The sequence below is a fragment of the Polistes dominula genome, unplaced genomic scaffold (genome assembly GCF_049000335.1).
Source record: "Polistes dominula isolate Pdom_NZ unplaced genomic scaffold, Pdom_raw_medaka contig_79, whole genome shotgun sequence".
Lineage (NCBI taxonomy): Eukaryota > Metazoa > Arthropoda > Insecta > Hymenoptera > Vespidae > Polistes > Polistes dominula.
In genome coordinates this window covers 4,650,555-4,668,853 of record NW_028300916.1, presented here as the reverse complement: position 1 = coordinate 4,668,853, position 18,299 = coordinate 4,650,555, and the positions used below count along the sequence as shown (strand labels likewise).

Genomic DNA, 18,299 nt, shown 5'->3' with positions numbered 1-18,299 from the left:
ATTTTTTTATATTAATATTATATAAATAAATAAATAATTAATATAAATATATTATAAAATATTAATAGATATAATATCATATACGAGTAACACACAATTATTACGATTAATGATCTTTTAGTGATATTTTAATATAGATAAGTTTTTGAATAAATATGATAAGAAAAATGTAAAAGTAATTATCAGTGATTGAAAAAAAATATTAGCGATGGAAAATAAAGAATTAGTAGATAAACAAAATGGTTTCTATTTTGAATGTAGAAAGATAGAAAAACAATAATAGGGTGAGTTTCATTATAAAGAAATTAAAAAAAAAACCTATTTGAAATAATTGAAAATAGATAAAAGAAAAAGAAAAAGAAAAAGAAAAAGAAAGAAAGAAAGAAAGAAAGGAAATAAAGAAAGATAAGCTTGTTGGAATGTCGCTACGTGTATATATAGTTGCTAGTTCTTGCTAGCCTCAGCAGTTATATTCGCGTTTCCCATCTGTTGCGAGGCAAAATTTCAAATAAAGCCTTTTGATTGGAGGAAGAGGTAGTCGTTTTTCCTGCCCTTTCCTTATAAAAAATCTTTCGGAGTTGACGTCGAATGGCGACGTAACGGGTTAAATAGTTCAGTTTTATCGGTCGGCTAGTGTTGGCTCTTAAAAAAGAGAAAAGATATAATGTATATATATATATTCGTGTAATCTAAGCGGCTACGTTATAATTAAATGAATGTGCAGCCGCTTTAAAGAATGTGACTTAAAGTAAAAGGCTAGTGTGTACGTTATAATATATCGTGGTGTGTAATCAGAAAATGTTTCATCACGAATACGAGAAACGACTATTGAAGTCAAATAGCGAGGGCCACATAGATAATTTAAGCACTCCTGTTCATTACACGCCTGTATATTTTTCACCAAGTAAAATGACCAACAATAGTTTTGATCGATTTATACCGACAAGGTCGGGTAACAACTGGCAGACAACCTTTTCAATGATATCTGAAAACGGCCGAAGTGGTCTTGCGACAAAGAAGACTCGTGAAAATGGTGAAGGCAGTCGAGACGGTATTGCGTATTCCTGTCTTTTAAAAAATGAGCTGTTAGGTGCTAGCATTGAAGACGTTAAAGGTCAATGCGAGGAAAGACGAATTCTCTCACCTTTGATGTCCAAAAATTTATTTAAATATACTACACCAACTAAGGATCATACACTTTTGGATCAAAGCTCGCCTTATTCACTTTCACCTTTAAGTGCTAAAAGTCAAAAATTATTACGTTCACCTAGAAAAGCGACTAGAAAAATATCTAGAATACCATTTAAAGTACTCGACGCTCCTGAATTGCAAGATGACTTTTATTTAAATTTGGTCGATTGGTCATCGCAAAATGTTCTTAGCGTTGGCTTAGGTAGTTGTGTCTACTTGTGGTCAGCTTGTACCAGTCAAGTAACCAGACTGTGTGATCTGTCCAGTGATGGCAATAGCGTCACCTCGGTAGCCTGGAACGAAAGAGGAAACTTAGTTTCAGTTGGAACGCATTTAGGATACATTCAAGTATGGGACGTTGCTGTAAACAAACAAGTAAGCAAACTACATGGACACAGTGCCAGAGTTGGTGCTTTGGCATGGAATGGAGAAGTTCTCTCTTCTGGTAGTAGAGACAGATTAATATTACAAAGAGACGTTAGAACACCTTGTGTCGTGAGTGAACGACGTTTGGGAGCTCACAGACAAGAAGTTTGTGGCTTAAAATGGTCTCCGGATAATCAGTACTTGGCCTCTGGTGGGAATGACAATCGTCTTTATGTTTGGAATTTACATTCTTTGTCACCGATACAAACTTATACTGAACACTTGGCTGCTGTCAAGGCAATTGCTTGGTCTCCACATCATCATGGCTTACTGGCTTCAGGTGGTGGTACTGCAGATAGATGTATCAGATTTTGGAATACTTTAACTGGTCAACCTATGCAGTGCGTTGATACTGGATCCCAAGTTTGTAACTTGGCTTGGAGTAAGCACAGTTCAGAACTAGTCAGTACACATGGCTATTCCCAAAATCAAATATTAGTTTGGAAGTATCCAAGTTTAACACAGGTTGCAAAATTAACTGGACATTCTTATAGAGTTTTGTACTTAGCCATGTCACCTGATGGTGAAGCTATTGTAACAGGTGCTGGAGATGAAACTCTTCGTTTTTGGAATGTGTTCAGTAAAGCTCGCAGTCAGAAAGAAAACAAGTCTGTACTAAATTTATTCACAAGCATTCGATAAATTTATATTTACTAAATTATCATTGAAATTTATAATTTTATGTATTGTACATACATATATTGCATATACGATAATAGTATTCTAAAAGAATCATGAGATATATAAAACATATATAGTTTTAGACTATAAATATTTAGATTTGTAGATAAGACTATTCAGCTGGTGGTTGTAGTATAAGTTCATAAATGCACAGCCTGCAATAGAATGAGTCTAGTGTGCAATATGTCACTACTTTGGTAGGGACTAGGTATGCCCTTATAAGGAAATATGCAAGAATTTATATTTTATTTGAATTATTTTTCTTATATACTTTATATATTATTTTTTTTTTTTCTATGTATCTATCACATTATAACAATGTTAATTTTTTGTTTTATTTTTTTTTTTTACTGAACTTATTTATTTATTTTTTATTTTTTTTTGAAATAAGTATATACCTTGAACATTTGTCAATTTTTATCAATCGCATAAATAAACAATTGTAATTACTACTGCAATTGTATTACTATTGTCTCGAAGTAATTCCTTTAAAGGGTGTATTGATCATTTCGTAAATTTTTTTCAAAATATGTGCTGTGTGTCTGCTCAAATATTTGCAGGCTGATCTATCAGATCATTGAATTATAATATGCATTTTAGAAAATTATTATTATTTTTTTTTTCTTTATTACAAGCATATTTTTTTTCATATTGATTTATTAATATATAATTGTGTCGTATAAATCAGATATTACATACACACTCACACACACACACACACACATACACACACTTTGCTTTCTTAAATCATTTATAGTGACTTATGCTTTACAATCAGCAAGTTGTACAAATTTGAGTGGAAAAGCGAATTATTAAATAAAAAATTACTAATTTATAATATTACAAGAAAATAATATATTATATTATAACGTGTTTATCTCTTTATTCAGAGGGAAAATCGAAAGTCGATATATAAATAGAAAATATATATATATATATACAAATATTATAATAAAATAAAATAAACAATAAAACATTTAAGATCTTACATTATCTCGTTAAGTCAAAAACTCATGTCTGCAATTAATTTATTTATAGCATTAAAAAAAAAAAAAAAAAAAAAAGAAAATTACATGCAAAGAGGGACATTAAATAATTGTGGATTTAATATATATATATATATATCTATATATTTATCTATCAAAGAAATTTATATTTTAAAAATAATAACTGCCTTCTATATTAAGAAAAAAAAAAACATATTTTTTTGTTTGTATACATTTATGATTGCGCATAAAATAATTACTTACAATTTATTTAAAATTCAATAATAATGGTATAATGTTAATTTTACAGACATGAATTTTTTTTGTCCTAGTAAAAGGTGTTAAATGAAGAATAATAATATGTATAATCTATTTTTTAATACACTGCTTTATCCCAGAAACTATAAGATGCATGTAGAAAATCAATAAAAATACATTTTGAAATCTCAATTGTAAGTTTGACAGCTTATATTTTTATCATTACAAGGATAATTAAGAAGAGATTTTATTCTCATATAATACATATATAAAAATGTATATAAAATTTGATTTATAATATGTATTTTGAAAATAATTATTTTTTTTCTTTCTTTTTTTTCTTTTTCGATAAAACTTAACATTATACAACTTTATGTTTATTCTAACATTGAATTTTGCATGCAAAGTTTAAAAATAATCAACAAAATATAGCAGTAAATACATATATATATATATATGTATTTGCACTTCGATTTACATGCTTATAGATGCTTGCATTTATAATGAAATTAAATACATAATTGTTTATTAATCTTCTTCCGAATAAAATGTTGCAACATATAATGCACAATATCCAGTATGTGTTAATAATGTATATATATATATATATATATATATATATATATATATATGTCAGCATTAAATTGTATAATTCAGTTAAATCGTGAGACCCTTGGTTCTACCCTAAATAACTAAATAGTTTTAACAAACATGTAAAAAGAATTTTATATAAACTAAAACTAGTAATCTTAGACAATACATTGTTAAAATCTGTTTTTAGTTATCTTATTTCTGTATTATATAAAACTAATGTTCTGTTAATTATTCTATTCTATTGGATCAACTTTCAATTTCATATTTTAACTATTTGCTTCTTGTAAATTTACATATTACCTAATTGAAGTATATAATTCTTTTTTCATGTTTAAACAGGTCAATATAGTTATTTCAGGGTTTAGCTAGTCATTTCATGAATTAACGATTTTTACATAATAATGCTAACATGTATAATATAATTATATATATATATATATTCTGGATTATATGAATTTGACTAGTTTACAATATGAAATGTTAATATTTAAAATTCCACACATATTGTTTATTTATAATACTAATAAATACGGACTATATCTCAGCTTCTGCCAAGTGTATAATAACATATGATCTAATTTTGATATCAAATAGAATTTACTACAGATTTGTCTAACCATATAATATATACATATAATTAATTAATTAAAAAAAGAAACCTATATTGTAGAAATTTAATTCATTATAATAATTTCATTTATATGTATCTTAATTTGTTCTAGATTGCAATACTCACATTCCTATTAATAAAAAATCCAATATATATATATATATATATATTCATTACAAATGGAATTCTTTATAATATATACATTTTTGTTTATGTATTTCTTTTTTTTTTTTTTTTTTAACAAACATGCACTTAAGGATCATAAGCAAAATATGAAATCTTTATAAATTCATTTATAGACAATTGATTATCGTCATAATTAATTAATCATTGAAAATATTTCAAACTTAATAATAGCTGTATAAACTTGAACATTGTGTATAAACAATGTTAATCTCAGATTAATAATACAATTTTAAAATTCAATTTACCTACCTGATCGTAAATTGTTGGAGAATAAAATATACAGTATATATATATATATTATTAATTTACTAATAATCATTTTATATGACAAATAAGAAAAAAAATAAATAAAAAGAAGAAATTATATTTTTAATGATAGATCATTATTTTAATCTAATATAAATATAAAATAATTATATTTACGAATTATATGTATCAATTTTATATATACATATATATATATATATATATATACATATTAAAATGTAAAATATAATATTTACAGTTCAAGTGTGTGCATATGAATCTTGATTATATAATTTTTCAATAATTCTGATAACGTTTAAAATAATGAACTTTCATGATGATTAAAAATAATGATAATTAATAGTAGTCACAGTTATATATTTACACGGTTATAAAATATTATTGCAAAATAACATATGTAATATATAATAAATACATTTATTATAAATAAATGTAAACATAGTAACATAATAATAATAATAATAATAATAATAATAATAATATGTGTGCATCTTGTTTGTTTTTTTTTTTTTTTTTTTAATAATATTTCTATTTTGATAGAATAAATATATACGTAGAGAAAAGATTCTTTGGTAGGTATTGCATTAGAGAATGCTTTTCAATAAAAACTTTCTCATAATTTCAAGCATTGTCATTTTAATTAATGAATTAGCGTTCACTTCTAATAATGATAAAATAATGTGCAATTTTTCTTTTCAAACAAATATATCTACTAGAATCTATGTGTTTATCAATAGATTAAACATTATTATATATTTACTTAACATATAATAAGTAACAAAGAAAAAGAAAAAGAAAAAAAAAAAGAAAAAAGTGTTTCAAATCATTCATCAATACGTGTAAAAGAAATCAGTGTCTCTTACCAAATATATTTGGTAATAAAGTGTTAAGTTACGATTATTTTGAAATAATATAAGCAATTTAATACACCAATTTACAATAAAGTACAAAATATATTTATGTAAGTTTATTAAGTGATCGCATAATAATTTCGAAGAGAATAGCTTGTTTTTTTTTTTGTTTTTTTTGTTTTTTTTTATTGTTCTATATAATAATAATAATGATAATAATAACCGTTTTGTACTTTTCTTTGCATAAAAGCTGCTCTATAAATATTATTAATTGATCATAAGATTATGTGCTAGCATTGATGACAATTTATTACATTTAACAACAGCTTACTTTTGTGTACGTGTAATAACAATAAAGATATGTTAAAATCTATGACAAATGATTACTTTTAATCCTTATTCAAAAATCAAATTCATTCATTCATTCATTTTCTTTATCGATATTATTTTGACAGAATGTAATATAGCAGAAATGATACTACAACACACTAAGAACTTGTTTATAAAAAAAAAAAAACTAATTTTTTATTGCGAATACAATTATTTTTATAAATCTTATTATAATAAGACAATACTTAATATATACTAATTTTCAATTTATTTTTTAATAAAAAGTAAAGAGAGAGAGAGAGAGATAGAAAATAGTTTAATGTAACTAGCAAAAGTAGATAATACATTTGCAATAACGTAATTATGTGTATATATTATTTTACAAAATTCTTAACAACTAATAATCTATAATAATCATTAATCATTTAATTGTGAATAATATTTATATTCAACTGATGTGACGATTAATTATAAATAAAATGTTTTATTACTGGCACAGTTGATATTTGAATATTAAGGAGGATTAACCGTTAACATAATAAAAATATTTCATATAAAGTTTATATTATTTATTATGTACATTACACCTAGAATCATCGGTTATTCTTAAAATATTCAAGTAAGAAATATATATATATATATATAGATAGATATATATACATACATAATGTTGCTTTGTTATTCAATATATAAAAGTTAACAAAAACTTTTTCACCGATATATTTGACTTATTTTAAAATAAGATTAAAACTCTTCATTGCATTCTGATGATATTTTAAACAATTTTAATGTAGTATATTATGTAAAGATCAATTAACTGTTTAATGATTTTATTAGGTATTTATTAAATAAGTAAAAATAATTAAATTTACGTGTTTATATAATGCAACTGAATATATATATATATATATATATATATATATATATATATATATAATTATAACGAATTTAAGAAAAATTAATTAATGTTATATTATAAAATAACAATAGTATATCATAAATCATACATTCCTATAAAATAATAAGTAAGAGATGTTATTGTTATTAACCAAGGAAAAGATGCAAAAAAAGTAGATAAAGTATAGAAATAATTCATTATTTATTTATCTCTGTAAACTTATAAAAAAAAAAAAAAACTGAGACGACTTCTAAGCTGTCCTCGGTGGATTTATGGATTATTTTCGAATCATAATCTCTACCGATGATGATGATGATGATGATGATGATGATGATGATAATAATATTCTGATATACTTCTAAAACTTGTAATTAAAGTTATTCAGTTTTTTGTACTTTCTTCTTCTTCTTCTTTTTCTTCTCAGACAAAACTGGTGTTACATCTTCAGTTGTTTCTGTTGGAACAGAAGCTGAAGTCTCCTCCTCCTCCTCCTCCTTCCCCTGTGTCTCAGCAGCCTGCTTGTCCTTCTTCTTTTTCTTCTTCTTCTTAGGTTCTAAAATGAAAATGAAAATTGATGTAATATAAATTTTATTTTTAATTTAATATCAAATCAATGTTCCATGTTCATGAAAAACAAAAAAACAAAACCCCATCTGAATCATTGAAGATGCAAGGGAAATATTAAATATAAAATATTTTAGTGATCATCCTAATAGAGTTCATCCGATTGCCTTTAAAGAAAGAAAAGGGTAAGGCAGAAAAAAGTGACTATTTAAAATTTGAAAAATATATTATTTAGTATATTATTAAATATTACATAAAAAGTTCGTTTGTCTTATAATTCTCTTAATTTTTCGTATAATATGTTAGGTATTTTGTTTGGTTTATGATTATTTATAAGATCTCGAAGATAATCCGTTTTCTTTCCTGTCTTGGTAAAACAAAGATTATGCAATTTTTGAAAAAATGAACAAATATTAATTCCTACTCCGTATAACATTTTTGATACATCTTTTGGCGTAAAAAGATTTTTCTCAGTTAAAAAGTCATTTAAATAATTGTCTTTATGAAAACACAATTTATGAAAGTTTCTTAAAATAGTAATAACATTTCTTCCTGCCATGGATAATACATTGGATAAATCGTTTGAGTTAAAACCTGCCTTATAAAAATCATTTAAAAGTTGTGTTTTATTTCCTGTCTCGTCGAAACAAACATTATGAAAATTTTTTAAAACTGAACAAATATTAGCACCTGCTCCGTGCAATATCTTAGATAAATTAATCGGTGTGAAACCTTCTTTATCAATTAAGAAATGATTTAAATATTTTTTCGTTTCTCTCGTAAAACAAAAATCATGAAACGTTTTAAAACTATCCGCTGCTGCACTCAATACACCACATATATCGCATGGCCTAAAACCTGCTTTATAAAAATCCTCTAATAATTTGGTTTTTTCTCTTTTCTCATTGAAACAAGTATTATGTAATCTTTTTAAAGTAAAAGAAGCACGAACTCCTGTTCCACATAAAGTACAAGATAAATTACTTGGTTTAAAACCTGCATTAAAGAAATCATCTAACAATTTTGTTCTCTTTCCTTTGTCATTATAACAAACATTATGCAATTTTTCAAATGCACATTTAGCTTTAGCCCCTGCTCTACTTAATATACCCGATAAATTATGCAACGTAAAGCTATTTTCTTTATCTTCACTATCAATGAAATGTTTTAAATGTGCTTTTTTGTTTCCTTTGGAATCAAACCAAAAATCATATAAGTCTTTAAAAGCTTTTGCAGCATTAACTCCTGCTCCACTTAAAATACTGGACATGTTAGATAGATTTATTCCTTCCTCTTCTAAAGTATTTAAATATTGTGTTTTATTGCCTTCATTGTCAAACCAAAGTTCATATAAATCTTCAAAAGCTTTAGCAGCGTTAGCTCCTGCTCCACTTAAAATACTGGACATGTTACATAGATTTATTCCTTCTTTTTCTAAAGTAGTCAAATATTGTGTTTTGTTTCCTCTCTTATCGAACCAAAGTTTATATAAGTCTTTAAAAGCTTTTGCAGCATTGGCTCCTGCTACATTCAAAATACTGGACATATTAGATAGATTTATTCCTTCTTTTTCTAAAGTATTCAAATATTGTGTTTTACATCCTTTTTCATCAAACCAAAGTTCATATAAGTCTTTAAAAGCTTGTGCAGCGTTATATCCTGCTCCACTTAAAATACTAGACATATTAGCTAGATTTATTCCTTCCTTTTCTAAAGTACGTAAATATCGTGTTTTACTTCCTTTCATATCAAACCAAAATTCATATAAATCTTGAAAAGCATTTGCAGCATTAGTTCCTGATCCACCTAAAATACTGGACATATTAGATAAATTTATTCCTTCTTTTTCTAGAGTACTTAAATATTGTGTTTTACATCCTTGTTTATCAAACCAAAGTTCATATAAGTCTTTAAAAATGTGTTCAGCATTAGTTCCTGTTACATGCAAAATACTGGACATATTAACTAAATCAATTTGATGTCTTCTTAAAACTTGTAAACACTGTATTCCTTCTCCTTTAATTAAAAAATTTAAAAACTGATTAAATGCTAGTGTTCCTTCTCTACCAACGACACTTCTGGCAAATTTAATTTCATCGTTAATGTTTTTATTTTCCATTTTCTTATAACTTGATCTATTATTTTTTATATCTTCCAAAAGCTTTTTCATTATTTCACTTGTAATATTTCCTAATTCATGAGATTCTGACCAACGTAACGCTATTTCATGTATCTCTTCATAATTATATGTAACATCAGATTTATCTATCTCATGTTTAACAATATTATTTAATTTTTCTTTATCAAATTGATTAGTTGCAAATATTAGTTTATTTAAAAATGTCTCTTTTATTTCTTGCTCACTTTCATTAGAAAGTATTCCATCGTCTTGTTTTTTTTGCAAAGAAGTTGGTAGTTGTAATAAACTTAAAAGTTGTTTTCTCGTTGCCTCTTCTCGTGCAAATCGATAAAGACCATTCTCATTAATACACAAACTATCTGTTAAAACTTTATCATTATCAAATTTGAAAGGATAAAAATCTTTAGATCGTCCTTTTTTTAACTTCTTATCTTCCGTTAAATCCAGACTTGCATTAGTATAAATAATAATGTATTCCACATTCTCTTTTAATTGTTCAACATAAAGATTAAAATATTTATTAATAGAAAAGATATTTTTTTCTTTCTGTTGTTTACAAGGAAATAATTGACTATATCCAATATTAGTATTTGTATAATGAGCATTTACATAAATAATTTTATCTTTATAATGAAGAACAATTCTATTAGATGATATATCATTGCTTTTTCCATCAGAATTTATGGAAGATATATTTTTATGCAAGAACATGTCATGCAAGAAGAGTATTAATAAATTGAATTCATATATAATTCCAGTTACATAATTCACGAATTTGGTATCCTTTGATGAAGCTGTTAAATAATCACGTAATATTCTTTCTTGTAATGTTATATAATTATCCCTAATTGTAAGTGTATTATTTTTTCCTATTTCATTTTTAATAATGTTATTCAATTCTTCTCTATTAGGCTGATTAACCGCAAATACTAATTTATCTAAAAATGCATCTTTCATTTCTTTTTCTAATTCTTGTGAAATTGTTCTTTCTTTCATTACTTTCTGCATAGCAGATGAAAATTCTAATCGTTTTAAAAGTTCTTCTCTCATTGTTTTAATTCGCGAAAATTGATAAAAATCACATCCCGGTGTATCGTCGTCATTTATAAATAAAAAATCTTTCAATAGTTTACTACTATCTTCTATGTTTATCTTATCAAATTTAAAAGGATAAAAATGTTTATATTTTCCTTCTTTTAAATTGTTTTCTTCTGTAAGATCTAAACCTGAATTAGTATAGATAATAAGATATTTTATATTAGCTGATGAACTTCCCGATTTAGAGATTGTATGTTTAACAAAACTATCAAAATAATTATTAATAGAAAAACTTCGTTTTTCTTTAGTAAATAATCTAGCGTAATTAATGCCATTATTTATGTAATACTTGTCTACATATTCAATTTGTATATGAATAGACTGCTTTTTATAACGAAAAACAATATTATTAAATTTATCTATTTCATAATCTTTAAATGCTAATGATAATGAAGAATATTTATGTTCATGCTTAAACTTTCTAAGTGAACAAAGCACCGACAAGTCTAATTGATACATAAATTCAATCAAATGATGAGGAATATATTGCCTAATGTTACAAGTATTATGTAATTGATCAGACAAGTCCTGTCTAGATTCATCTTGTAAATCACTAGGAAATTGTGAATCTTCATAGCGCGGTCTCTTCGATACCCTATCATCTTTGCCTGTAACAAAATGTTTTCATTTTCTAGAACTTATACTCATTTCACTATTTTCGCCTGAACTCCATGAATGATCACTTTGATTGCGTAAGGAATTTTTTTCATTGTCACTAATTGCATGAAGTGCAATATGCACTTTGAATATTGTTGTTCAATATGATCAATTGAACATAGCGAAATATCTTATAGATGCAAAACAAATTCTAATGTATAAACCAATGGTATTAGCTATACTCCTTTACTACACAATGCTACTAAAAATGGTCGACTAGAGAAAGCTAAATATCTTATGAATGAAAAATGTGTCGATTACCAATCTAGTATGCCTAATAAATTGTACAAAGTACTCATATATATTATTCAAATATAGATAAATATTAAATAAAAATTACTTACCACCACCGCTACTTCCATCCTGCTGTTCAGTCACTACTGAAACATCATCCGTTGTAGCTTCTTGCTTTTTCCTTTTATTCTTTTTCTTGGATGAAACTTCTTGCTCGCCTTCATTTCCGACTGTATTATCTACTCGTGATGATCCTTCTTCAGCAACGTCTCGTTTCATTTTCTTTTTAGGAACTTCTTCAATCATACTAGCTTCATTATTTTCACCTTTCTCTTGTGTTTCATCAGCTATTTCAGAATGTTTTCTTTTTCCACTAAGTGTTGTGTCTGCAGCTGCTGGATATTGTATAGTTTCACTTTTAAAATGATATTTTTGGAATTTAGCTTTACTTTTACCAGTTCCAGAAATTCTGTGCAACTTTCTTTCTTCTAATATTTTCAATCTAGCTTCCAATTTAGCTTTATGCTCAATACCAAAATCATAACTTTCAGTCTCTCCTAAAGCATCAATCCTTGCTGCTAAAGATGCTTTAGCTGCAAGCATTCTTGACATTTTTCCTTTCATTGCAATTGAACATTGTCCTATCATAGCTGAATGATAAATTAAACCATATTTTGGAGTATCTTTTTTGGTTTTTAATGCTCTAAAAAGTGCTTTTTCTGCGCCAAGAATTTGTAAAGTCGAAGCTGGTACTTTAGCCAAATTGATAAGAGTACCTGCACGAGATATTAAACGTGCACCCACTAGATCTCCAACTAAAGTAGTTAAATTAGGTGCCATTGCCATCATTCTGGTTTTAAGATAGTTATATAAATCATTTCTATACTGTGAAAGATCTACTATTAGATCGCATAATTCTTGAATATGTTTAATATCATTTTTAGAAATTTCAGTTCCCATTGATATCTCAGCAGCTTCTTTAACTTTCTCTTCAACATCTTCAGGTAAAATATCAGACAGATCTACATTTACGGTATTTTCTCGAGTTCCAATTATTCTAATACATTTTACGAATATAGTACTTTCTGTTACAATCTTATTAAGTTCTGGAAAGTGCCAACTGTACCACTCACGGCAACGCATTACATAGTTATTTAATTCCTTATCTAAATCATCTAATAAAGAAACAGCCTGCACTATCATGGTATCAATTTTATCTGGAGAAAATTTCAATTTATATCTCGATAGACTATGAGCTAAACCCAAAGCCATTGCTGCCATTTCTTTCTTAGGCAAACCAGCTAACAAACCATCGACTTGACTTCGAATACATCTCATTAATTCTTGTACATTTGTATTATTTACACATGATAATTGTAATTTTTCTTTTATAGCAGCTCCTAATTTGGCATCAGCAACTGCCAATTCTTCTTGACAATCTGAAAAATGTTTCTTCAGAACTTTTTTCAAAGTTTTAGGTAATTTTCCGTCTATTGCTGATGTTGTAGCAGCGAGAGCTTCTGTAGTATTCTCAAACTTTTCAAAATGTTTTAATTTAACACTAAAATCAAAATATTAACAAATGTTATTTACAATTATAATAATACTATATAAATAAAAAGCTAATATATATATATATACAGTAATCCCCCTATAACATGGTACTCTTATAACGCGTTTTCATGTCCCTCGTATAACAAATGTTTTCCCCCATATAACACGTGGATTCCCCACTTTTCACGAGAAAAGTTTGTACATATTTGTACAAAACGCGTTAAACGAAATCAACGTCGTTTTACGAGAATGCTTGCGCAATTACTGTATATATAATTTCAAAACAATTCTAAAATTAAATATTATTCGTAAATAGAATATCTTACATTTTATTTGCTGCTTCAGGTGTTTCAAATTCACGAAACAAATCATCAGGACGCGCCAACACCTTTTTATTCAGTAACTGTAATAAAATATTATTACTGGTTAACGAAAAGTAATAATAAGCATAAAAGCAATAAATACAAAGTTTTAAGAAATATAAATATGTAGGTTAACTATTACCTATAAAACGAGATTAATGATAAATTAAAAAAACTATGTTTGAAAATATAATATACAAATGGATATGTGAATAGAATAATTATTTATATTAATTTCTAATTCTTATTGTTTGAAATAAAAAATCTATTTATCTTTTATAGATATATATAAAAAAAATATAACCGGGCGGCCTGAACACGTGCATCGTGGTTGAGAGGTTAGGATTTGTATTAAACATAAATTTACCTTAAATATCGCGTATCCCGCCGGAGTTTCAAAGAGAACCAACATTTTTCTTTGTTTTAATTATCGATATTCACAAAAAATTAAATTTTAATTCATACACTTATGAACTATTCGAAATTAGAAAAAAATAAACTCGAAATACACTCCTCACGATAAACGTCTCAAACAGGAAAGAACACAAATGAAGGCGGAATTAAAAATGTAGTATCGATGGTAGCATTGGTAGCTCTGCAATCGATCATTAATAACATCAGAGGGCAGCACAAACACTAGAGGAAGGTGGCGCTAGTATAGCGTGACCTTTCCCCTTCTACCTCATTAGTCAGTCTAATGTAAGTGCTTGTCTGTATCGCGTTTGCTGGAGTGATCGCACGCCTCGACTATTCCGTTCGCAATTTTTTTCACTACACCTTGTCTTCGGTTGTAGATCTAATTAATATATTTGTTTTTTACTCGCTTGGTGGGTTATTATTACTCATCGATCCCGAACACGTCCTAAAGATATTCCTATTCAAAGTGCCCTACATTTGAATTTTAGCGGGAAACTTACGAATTATAAATTATGTGAAAAAATATAACAATGCAATGTAAAAATAGTATTTCAATTAGAATAGATGAGTACTTTCATTAACAAAAAATCTTAAATTTATACTTTAACAACGCGAATTTGTGAATTATAAATGATATAAATAGAAAAATAGAAAAAGAAACAATATAAAAATAGTATTAGATAGATGGGTACTCTCATTCAAAATATCATCCTACATGTGCACTCTAGCGGCGAACTTGTTAACTATAAATTGTAAAAAAAAAATATAAAAGAGCAAATAAATAATAAGAATATATATTAACGCAAAGTACAATTGTTATTTTAATTACCTTTTTAATAATAATGGTTAAACTTTTTCAAAAATAATATTAATTATAAATGTAACATAGAGCATGTACAATACCAACTCTTAGTAGCAGTCGTCAACAAACATTACGTTTAGTGTGTGACAGTGTGAAGTATCTAAGGATCAAATATATATGTATATATAAGCATAGCTGTTCAAGCATGCTTATTACGGTCAGAAAGAAATAAAAATTCCTCGAAATTTACAATCTGTCATAAATATTTACCTATTGTATTTTACAAATTAAGTAGATTTTATATTTAATAGAAATTATTTTCATTCAAAGATTATACTTTTAAATCATATTAAAGAGTCAGTGATAAGATCTTTAATACGTTTATTAATTTTTTGATTGTTCTGAATATTATCATGTCAGGTAGGTTAACACTGCGTAATTAAAAATAAATATGACAATCGAAATAATATTTAATATATTAAATAATATAAATGTTTAATTTATAATGCTTTGAATAAGTTATTGTAAAATAAATATCATAATCTAAAATCATTTTGTTTTTTAGTAGCAATCAATACAATAGATAGTTTGGATTATTGTTATTTTCCTATTACAAGATGTAACATTAATTTGCGAATGAAGGCTAACCATGATGCCAGAATTGCTCTTAGAACTCATTTGGGAGATGATTCTAATGTGTACGAGGTAAGTTTAATATAAGTTAGAATATTCATGGAATATATTTAGCATAATTTATATAGATTATTTTTATTATAATTATCATCTGAATGAAACAAAAGAAATTAACTTTTTATTAAATTTAATGGATATTTAGTATAGCATTGCTACTTTAGATTATTCTTGGTGGATGGGGAAATACCATGTCCGCAATAAAGAGAAATAATGTAGAACCAGATATAGCGGAAGCAGAAACTGTAGACATATGTGGAGATTATTGTAACATTTGGATAAAGTAAGAGATTACTTTAAAAGTAAACATAAATAATAACTATTTTATTAAAGTAACTAATCGAAAATTAACATTTACAGATGGTCCTGTGATGGATTGTTAAGCGTAGGCAGAGAGGATGAAGAATGTGAAACTTTAATGACATATAAGGATAAAAATCCATTTGTTATCAACTATATAGGATTCAGTACAGCTTGGGGTGCAACAGGAGAATGGGTTATAATTAATGGTTAGTAGTTAGTTACGCCATTTGTATTAATGCATTTTAAAATTAAATTTTCTTTTCCTATCTTACAAATATATGGAAAATCTATAAAATAATACTATAATTATTATTTGTAGAAAATAAATTTACGGCACTTGCTATAAGACAACAGCTTGCCGATACGAGTCATTTATGGGTTGATTATAACGACACAATGAGTTTTCCTCAAAATGCAGCCATTGCTTCGGAGGATGGATTATATATTGGTCGTGCACATCACAAAGATTCTGTAACACCTGGTAGTATAAGGGATAATATCTGTACTTTGCCATGGGGAGGAGCAGCACACGAAAAGAAAGAGTATCAAGTGTTATGCGTTAGAGACATTGATTGGGTAAAATCATGGGATGGTAGTGTTCCTTTATATGCTCTTCCTGCTGGTGAAACAGAAGATGGTTATGCTCTTTTTATTGGTAGAGTATTATATAATGGATTGTATTATGTAGGAAAAATACAACCAAGTAATCAAGTATGTTATATACCACTTAATGGACAAGAAGTAACTTATACAGAATATGAGACTTTAGTACTACATAATTACAATTCCATAGAACATATAGAAAGATAAATATTTTTAAATGCTAAAAAATATTCGTATTTACATCGATTGTATTATATATATTTTTTGTATTCTATACCTCAATATTACAAAATTTTTGTAAAAAAAAAGTAGAAATTAATACTATAACTTATAATTACATAATCTAGATACAATTGACATACTTTTCAATATCTTATTATTTTAAGTTGCAAAGTAATTATATTGTATGTAGTAAATTGCTATTGAAATGATAAATGCGAATTGTTTGTATCTCAAATAATGCAAGCAAATAATTTGTTTGCATTCCTAATGATAATATGCTAATTATTTTTAGGATTATATATATATATATATATTATAAATGTGCGTGTGTATATTAATTAGATAAGTAAAAAAAGCGCATGTCTAAGATAAGCAAAATGTTATACAAAAAGAGAAATAAAATTATATTCTTTGATCGTTATAATATAATAACACCTTTTGTATCTATTTTAATCTGTTAAAAATTAACAAGGAGACATTACAGCTGTGCCCTAAAAGATTTTAACGACTTTTGATATATGGGTAACATATCTTTAAGGTGTTCTAATGGTTGTTGTTCTATATGTTTTATATTGCTGTTATAGGTACACGCCATACTATTGAAACAAATTGGAAATATATTTGATTCCTGTCATATCTGAGTACTTACAAAAATTTCTTGGTACTGAGAGGACAATCATTAAACATCCAGTGAATTATCTACGCACGTCTGCAGCTTCAGAACAACGTACTACGTTTTGCAGTTAATTTTTTTGTATAAATTACAACTTATCTGTCTTAAAAATCAAATTTACATTAAAAAATTGTAATAGAAACTTTCTGTACGAGAAACAAAAAATCCCGACATCTCTACAAAACAATAATTGCAGAGTTGTGCCATATGTAGGTAAATAATACTATTTTAATTTTTATAAATACAAGTTTTAAAACATAACTTTCAAGAATGGATCTGTGGTGCGGTGCTAGAGTTAAAGGCTGGTAACTCTGGTATCGTGGGTTCGAATCCTGCCAATTGAGAGAAATAATTTTTATTTTGTTTTATTTTATTTAAATTTTCCGCGTTATGACGTCATGATGACGTAGTAAGGGGGTTGAACTTAAGGGGTGGCCACACACATCCTACTGTATGGTAAAGGGTTGGCAACGAAAAATAATTTGACACACCCCCTGAGATTTCTTATTCCATGGTTAGGAAATATTAATTTTTTGCTAAGAACGTGTATCTGTAACAGAAATATAAAAATACTACTAATAAACCAAAAGTCATTAAAATCTTCCATGGCAAAACAGTAATATCAGTAATCAAAAATTTAGTTCTTCGAGTTGTCGCTAGGTAGAGCTGTCGTCGGGTACCGATAAAATTACAAACCCCGTT

The 18,299-nt window shown here is 26.6% G+C and overlaps 4 protein-coding genes across 6 annotated transcripts; 2 read left to right on the top strand and 2 right to left on the bottom strand.

The window, feature by feature from the left end:
* The first annotated feature begins 216 nt into the window (after positions 1 to 216).
* Positions 217 to 6,430, top strand: fzr (fizzy and cell division cycle 20 related). Its single transcript, XM_015322407.2, has one exon. The coding sequence runs from the start codon at positions 799 to 801 to the stop codon at positions 2,257 to 2,259; it is 1,461 nt and encodes a 486-aa protein (XP_015177893.1). The 5' UTR covers positions 217 to 798; the 3' UTR covers positions 2,260 to 6,430.
* Positions 2,578 to 14,483, bottom strand: nop5 (nop5 ribonucleoprotein). The gene is made up of 4 exons (XM_015322295.2): positions 14,255 to 14,483; positions 13,852 to 13,928; positions 12,082 to 13,532; positions 2,578 to 7,831 (listed from the first exon to the last, which is right to left on the bottom strand). Exons 1-4 carry the CDS (start codon positions 14,297 to 14,299, stop codon positions 7,656 to 7,658), a joined length of 1,749 nt encoding a protein of 582 aa, XP_015177781.2. The 5' UTR covers positions 14,300 to 14,483; the 3' UTR covers positions 2,578 to 7,655.
* Positions 7,844 to 12,071, bottom strand: LOC149033105 (uncharacterized). Its single transcript, XM_089170727.1, has one exon. The coding sequence runs from the start codon at positions 11,537 to 11,539 to the stop codon at positions 8,114 to 8,116; it is 3,426 nt and encodes a 1,141-aa protein (XP_089026853.1). The 5' UTR covers positions 11,540 to 12,071; the 3' UTR covers positions 7,844 to 8,113.
* Positions 14,484 to 15,321: 838 nt separating the features above from the next.
* Positions 15,322 to 17,923, top strand: LOC107067093 (pfs47 receptor). 3 transcript variants are annotated; one of them, XM_015322300.2, is made up of 5 exons: positions 15,322 to 15,526; positions 15,675 to 15,811; positions 15,961 to 16,079; positions 16,157 to 16,305; positions 16,419 to 17,923. In XM_015322300.2, exons 1-5 carry the CDS (start codon positions 15,520 to 15,522, stop codon positions 16,907 to 16,909), a joined length of 903 nt encoding a protein of 300 aa, XP_015177786.1. In that variant the 5' UTR covers positions 15,322 to 15,519; the 3' UTR covers positions 16,910 to 17,923. The 3 variants fall into 3 exon arrangements, with proteins under 3 accessions (XP_015177786.1, XP_015177785.1, XP_015177787.1); XM_015322299.2 differs by having other exon boundaries at positions 15,323 to 15,526; positions 15,672 to 15,811; positions 16,419 to 17,922; XM_015322301.2 differs by lacking the exon at positions 15,322 to 15,526 and having other exon boundaries at positions 15,672 to 15,811; positions 15,942 to 16,079; positions 16,419 to 17,922.
* The last annotated feature ends 376 nt before the right edge of the window (positions 17,924 to 18,299 follow it).

What these genes read in the sequence shown, in the direction of transcription:
- fzr (XM_015322407.2), top strand. Translation starts at nt 799, where the DNA reads ATGTTTCATCACGAATACGAGAAACGACTATTGAAGTCAAATAGCGAG.
- LOC149033105 (XM_089170727.1), bottom strand. Translation starts at nt 11,539, where the DNA reads ATGTATCAATTAGACTTGTCGGTGCTTTGTTCACTTAGAAAGTTTAAG.
- nop5 (XM_015322295.2), bottom strand. Translation starts at nt 14,299, where the DNA reads ATGTTGGTTCTCTTTGAAACTCCGGCGGGATACGCGATATTTAAG. An exon ending in CGGGATACGCGATATTTAAG is followed by an intron (nt 13,929 to 14,254) that starts GTAAATTTATGT and finishes ATTTTATTACAG; the next exon opens with TTACTGAATAAAAAGGTGTT. An exon ending in GGATGGAAGTAGCGGTGGTG is followed by an intron (nt 7,832 to 12,081) that starts GTAAGTAATTTT and finishes TTTTCATTTTAG; the next exon opens with AACCTAAGAAGAAGAAGAAA.
- LOC107067093 (XM_015322299.2), top strand. An exon ending in ATGATTCTAATGTGTACGAG is followed by an intron (nt 15,812 to 15,960) that starts GTAAGTTTAATA and finishes TTGCTACTTTAG; the next exon opens with ATTATTCTTGGTGGATGGGG. An exon ending in AGAATGGGTTATAATTAATG is followed by an intron (nt 16,306 to 16,418) that starts GTTAGTAGTTAG and finishes TATTATTTGTAG; the next exon opens with AAAATAAATTTACGGCACTT.